At 41.8% G+C, this 6,588-nt stretch overlaps 1 protein-coding gene across 3 annotated transcripts in view; it reads left to right on the top strand.

Moving 5' to 3' along the window:
• The first annotated feature begins 6,441 nt into the window (after positions 1–6,441).
• The window catches only part of LOC124049115 (myocyte-specific enhancer factor 2C-like), a 21,065-nt gene continuing 20,918 nt past the window's right edge, over positions 6,442–6,588 (top strand). For all 3 annotated transcript variants that reach the window (XR_006841357.1, XM_046370468.1, XM_046370469.1), the window contains exon 1: positions 6,442–6,588. This exon is cut by the window's right edge and continues 20 nt beyond it. Coding sequence is in view for 2 of the 3 variants with exons in the window: in XM_046370468.1 (XP_046226424.1) it covers positions 6,555–6,588 (34 nt within the window). In the remaining variant the exon portion in view is untranslated.

The following is a 6,588-nucleotide window of genomic DNA, read 5'->3' as shown; positions in this document are numbered from 1 at the left end:
TACCCCCCTACCCTTGCCCCTCTGACACTGGCATGTAGATCGTCCTGCCAAGATATACAAGGACATTGCCACTCTGTCTCTCTCTTTCTCCTTCTCTTTCTCTTTCTCTTTCTCATTCTTTCTCTTTCTCTCTCTTTCCCCCCCATCCAGCCTCAAAATACACACTTACACATTCTGTCTAGCCTGGCCGACTCCATGTCTATATGTCTGGCTGTCTGTGTTTGGTCCAGGGAGAGACTGGGATCAAAAATCCACCCAGTCATTTCTAATGCCTCAGCCCATTTCTTTACTTCAGGCCCCCATTATTAGCCATAATGATCATTCTGCACAAAACCCATTATTTACACCGGCCCACTGGGATACAGATGGACCAGCCCATCTGGCATTTGCCTGAAATTCCCTACGGCCAGTCCGTTTCTGCTCTGGTCCTTCTGTCTGTCCTTCTCTTGCCCCAGAATACACACACACACACACACACACACACACACACACACACACACACACACACACACACACACACACACACACACACACACACACACACACACACACACACACACACACACACACACACACACACACACACACACACACACACACACACACACACACACACACACACACACACACACACACACACACACACACACGTATAGTATGGGGGTAAATGAGGACTCTGAATCATCTTCACGGCTATGTGTGAATGCTAGTGTGTTTATGTTTGTGACAGAGAAGGGGTACTGTGATTATTGTGAATGTGGGTGTTAAGGGGGTTAGTTAGGGTAAATGAGGACTGTGCTGTATGGCATTGGTCCATCTCTGTTCTGTACTTCTATTGTCTGTTTGTCTCTGTCTCAGTGTGAACTAAATACAGGCAGCTCCACTTTGTTTGGGGTACGAAGTTAATTATTTTATTTTTGGAGCACCGCTGGTTTACATTTAGGCTATTCATAGAGGAGGAAGTGTGTGTGTGTGTGTGTGTGTGTGTGTGTGTGTGTGTGTGTGTGTGTGTGTGTGTGTGTGTGTGTGTGTGTGTGTGTGTGTGTGTGTGTGTGTGTGTGTGTGTGTGTGTGTGCGTGCGTGCGTGTGTGTGTGTGTGCACGCACGTCGAGGGGAAGTTGGGTGGAAACCTGCTGTCATCCTGGTTTGGTTTACAGGCTCTACGTTACGTCCTCTTAGAGGGAACGCACATGCTGAGAAAAGATCTAACTAACACACACATATAAACTTCCAGGTTTGATAGAATGCTGAGTTGGCTTGACAAGGAATGTTCTATATTTACTCCAAAGCAGAGAAATATGGTGTTTCCTGAAACAGCCTCACAGTCTGCATGACTGAATGACTGAATGACTGAATGACTGAATGAGAGCACAGCATTTGAAATGTATCCTGGTTGGCATGTTGGTGCTTGTTTTTATTCAATATTATGTCCTAGCTTGATTATATCTGGTGCTGGCAGATATTGTGTAGAAGAGCTGTGTGTAAAATGTGCCTTTGTTGGTCAGTGGGGAGTCTGTAAAGATCTGCTCTATTCTCCTCTAGTCAGGGATGTTACGTTGTGGCACGCTGGAGCTGTCGTTACCTATCAAATTCTCTCAGATCACCGGATAGGGGTTAGGGGTTAGGGATGGTATGTTGTGATCAAATCAAATTTTATTAGTCACATACACATGGCTAGCAGATGTTATTGCAAGTGTAGCGAAATTCTTGATGACAGCCTGGTTACAAGTCTGCTTCTGCTTTAGCTATTCAAAAACATACCTTTAAATATGTAGCTAATTACATTTGCTCTGACTCAGTACATTTATTAGCTAGCTAGCAGCAATTAGCATGAGCAATTAGCATTAGCGGCTAACAAGATTTGGGCCCAACTTGCTAACATCATTGTCATCAACTTTGTTGCATATGCTGCATTGACAATGCAGACTGAACGCAAGTGTCTCGTAGTTGAGGAACATCAAATGCGCAGATGACTCAAGTAGCGAAGTAAACTGTACAAATGGTCATTACACACAACGTATCACATTTAACAAGCCAAACATTCAAATACCTTTATAGAAGATAAAGTAAAAACCCAACACCTTACTCATTGTCATGTCATTGACAAACCTGTGATCTCTCTCTCTCTCTCTCGCTCTCTTTTTCAATCTTCTCTCTCTCTCTCTCTCTCTCTCTCTCTCTCTCTCTCTCTCTCTCTCTCTCTCTCTCTCTCTCTCTCTCTCTCTCTCTCTCTCTCTCTCTCTCCTCTCTCCCCCCCCCCTTTCTCCTCACATTCCTTCAGCCATGCTTCTGCCTCTGACTGTAAGCTGGTAACTGTGTGTGTGCGTGTGTGTGCGTGTGTGTGCGTGTGTGTGCGTGTGTGTGCGTGTGTGTGCGTGTGTGTGCGTGTGTGTGCGTGTGTGTGTGTGTGTGTGTGTGTGTGTGTGTGTGTGTGTGTGTGTGTGTGTGTGTGTGTGTGTGTGTGTGTGTGTGTGTGTGTGTGTGTGTGTGTGTGTGTGTGTGTGTGTGTGTGTGTGTGTGTGTGTGGGTCGGACACTATAAGCCATGTTGGCTCTACTTGTGTCTAGCTACTTAAGAGGATCTTAAAGAGCCTATAGGCCAGGAAGACAGCACACACACACTCACACGCGTACACAAAAGTTTAACATATGAGTTATCACTTTCCCTTTGAAGTACACTGTATCTCCCTCCATTTCTTCTCTCTGTTTCCTCATGAGAGAGGCCTGATTAACACACGGAGGGATGAGGAGAGAATATAGCACACTCACTCCCTTCAGAGGATATTGGACTCACCCCCCCCCCCCCCCATAGTTATTATAATGTATATGTCAATAGGTTAAGATAGAGATAAGGTTAGAGGTTAGGGGTCATGGATAAGGGAAGGGGGAGGGGGTCCTGGGGGTTGTTGGTCCTGTAAAAAAAGATCAGGTGTGCTCGATTAGGTGTGTGTGTAACACGCAGTGGCTTAGTGTTACACAATAAGCTGTGGACTGAATCCTTCAGATCCTTTGTGCCAAGTCACACAAGACACAGGTGACAACAAACAGGACTCCTCACCTGGACTTGTACTGTGCTGGATGTGTTTTGGACCGGGAAATTATGTAAATGTCAACATTCTAATAGAATATGATGTGAGGTCAACATTCTAATAGAATATGATGTGATGTCAACATTCTAATAGAATATGATGTGATGTCAACATTCTAATATGATGTGAGGTCAACATTCTAATAGAATATGATGTGATGCCAACATTCTCATAGAATATGATGTGATGTTGACATTTTAATAGAATGTGATGTCGACATTCTAATAGAATATGATGTCAACATTCTAATAGAATATGATGTGATGTCAACATTCTAATAGAATGTGATGTCAACATTCTAATAGAATATGATGTGATGTCAACATTCTCATAGAATATGATGATGACTATGATGTGATGTCAACATTCTAATAGAATGTGATGTCAACATTCTAATAGAATATGATGTGATGTCAACATTATAATATGATGTGAGGTCAACATTCTAATAGAATATGATGTGATGTCAACATTCTCATAGAATATGATGTGATGTCAACATTCTCATAGAATATGATGTCAACATTCTCATAGAATATGATGTAATGTCAATATTCTTATATAATATGATGTGATGTCAACATTCTAATAGAATATGATGTGATGTCAACATTCTAATAGAATGTGATGTCAACATTCTAATAGAATGTGATGTCAACATTCTTATAGAATATGATGTGATGTCAACATTCTAATAGAATATGATGTGAGGTCAACATTCTAATAGAATATGATGTGATGTCAACATTCTAATAGAATATGATGTGATGTCAACATTCTAATATAATATGATGTGAGGTCAACATTCTAATAGAATATGATGTGAGGTCGACATTCTAATAGAATATGATGTGAGGTCAACATTCTAATATAATATGATGTGAGGTCAACATTCTAATAGAATATGATGTGAGGTCGACATTCTAATAGAATATGATGTGATGTCAACATTCTAATATAATATGATGTGAGGTCAACATTCTAATAGAATATGATGTGAGGTCGACATTCTAATATAATATGATGTGAGGTCGACATTCTAATAGAATATGATGTGAGGTCGACATTCTAATATAATATGATGTGAGGTCAACATTCTAATAGAATATGATGTGAGGTCGACATTCTAATATAATATGATGTGAGGTCGACATTCTAATATAATATGATGTGAGGTCGACATTCTAATATAATATGATGTGAGGTCAACATTCTAATAGAATATGATGTGAGGTCGACATTCTAATATAATATTTACATTTACATTTACATTTAAGTCATTTAGCAGACGCTCTTATCCAGAGCGACTTACAAATTGGTGCATTCACCTTATGACATCCAGTGGAACAACCACTTTACAATAGTGCATCTAAATATTTTAAGGGGGGGGGGGGTGAGAAGGATTACTTTATCCTATCCTAGGTATTCCTTAAAGAGGTGGGGTTTCAGGTGTCTCCGGAAGGTGGTGATTGACTCCGCTGTCTTGGCGTCATGAGGGAGTTTGTTCCACCATTGGGGAGCCAGAGCAGCGAACAGTTTTGACTGAGCTGAGCGGGAACTGTACTTCCTCAGTGGTAGGGAGGCGAGCAGGCCAGAGGTGGATGAACGCAGTGCCCTTATTTGGGTGTAGGGCCTGATCAGAGCCTGGAGGTACTGAGGTGCCGTTCCCCTCACAGCTCCGTAGGCAAGCACCATGGTCTTGTAGCGGATGCGAGCTTCAACTGGAAGCCAGTGGAGAGAGCGGAGGAGCGGGGTGACGTGAGAGAACTTGGGAAGGTTGAACACTAGACGGGCTGCGGCGTTCTGGATGAGTTGTAGGGGTTTAATGGCACAGGCAGGGAGCCCAGCCAACAGCGAGTTGCAGTAATCCAGACGGGAGATGACAAGTGCCTGGATTAGGACCTGCGCCGCTTCCTGTGTGAGGCAGGGTCGTACTCTGCGGATGTTGTAGAGCATGAACCTACAGGAACGGGCCACCGCCTTGATGTTAGTTGAGAACGACAGTTTGATAATATGATGTGAGGTCGACATTCTAATAGAATATGATGTGAGGTCAACATTCTAATAGAATATGATGTGAGGTCGACATTCTAATAGAATATGATGTGATGTCAACATTCTAATATAATATGATGTGAGGTCAACATTCTAATAGAATATGATGTGAGGTCGACATTCTAATAGAATATGATGTGAGGTCAACATTCTAATATAATATGATGTGAGGTCAACATTCTAATAGAATATGATGTGATGTAAAATGCAAACAGGGTTTGGGGACATCATAAAGCAGACAGTAAAGTCAAGCCAACAACACTAACACATAATTTCTCATAACATTCTGTAGTATGATGCGAATGTATCATTTTTTTCTTGTGCCATGTTTTTCTATCTTGCATTTCTTCAGTGGGAAGCAAATGCCATCTCTCTGGTTATGAGTGACATGTGGTGTTTTGAACTGTGTTGTGTGGTAGAGATGAGCTGTAAGTCTTAATCAGTGAGTTATTCTCCTCTCTCAGGTCAACCTGTTGAATGATCAACTATTTACTTATACACAAACATAGTTGAACCATTCTCTATGACCGCTCCACAAGGACTACTGTGTGTGTTTGATGGCATTTTAACTGATTTCTCTCTCTCTGTCTCTTTAAGGAGTGAATGCCAGAGGAATTGAGAGAAGACGAATCGAGAGAATACTGCTGTGAGGATTTGGAAGACAAGAGAAGAAGAGTAGGACTTTTGGGATAGGAGAGAAAGAGAAGAAGAACAGGACTTTTGGGATAGAGAAGAATAACAGGACTTTTGGGATAGGAGAGAAAGAGAAGAAGAACAGGACTTTTGGGATAGGAGAGAAAGAGAAGAAGAACAGGACTTTTGGGATAGGAGAGAAAGAGAAGAAGAACAGGACTTTTGGGATAGGAGAGAAAGAGAAGAAGAACAGGACTTTTGGGATAGGAGAGAAAGAGAAGAAGAACAGGACTTTTGGGATAGGAGAGAAAGAGAAGAAGAACAGGACTTTTGGGATAGGAGAGAAAGAGAAGAAGAACAGGACTTTTGGGATAGGAGAGAAAGAGAAGAAGAACAGGACTTTTTGGATAGGAGAGAAAGAGAAGAAGAACATAACTTTTGGGATAGGAGAGAAAGAGAAGAAGAACAGGACTTTTGGGATAGGAGAGAAAGAGAAGAACAGGACTTTTGGGATAGGAGAGAAAGAGAAGAAGAACAGGACTTTTGGGATAGGAGAGAAAGAGAAGAACAGGACTTTTGGGATAGGAGAGAAAGAGAAGAAGAACAGGACTTTTGGGATAGGAGAGAAAGAGAAGAAGAACAGGACTTTTGGGATAGGAGAGAAAGAGAAGAACAGGTCTTTTGGGATAGGAGAGAAAGAGAAGAACAGGTCTTTTGGGATAGGAGAGAAAGAGAAGAACAGGTCTTTTGGGATAGGAGAGAAAGAGAAGGAGAGAAGATGGGGAGGAAAAAGATCCAGATAGCACGGATTA

The sequence above is a fragment of the Oncorhynchus gorbuscha genome, linkage group LG11 (assembly GCF_021184085.1).
Source record: "Oncorhynchus gorbuscha isolate QuinsamMale2020 ecotype Even-year linkage group LG11, OgorEven_v1.0, whole genome shotgun sequence".
Classification (NCBI taxonomy): Eukaryota; Metazoa; Chordata; class Actinopteri; order Salmoniformes; family Salmonidae; genus Oncorhynchus; species Oncorhynchus gorbuscha.
Note: the sequence above shows the minus strand (reverse complement) of the source record. Positions and strands in the feature narration are given on the sequence as shown.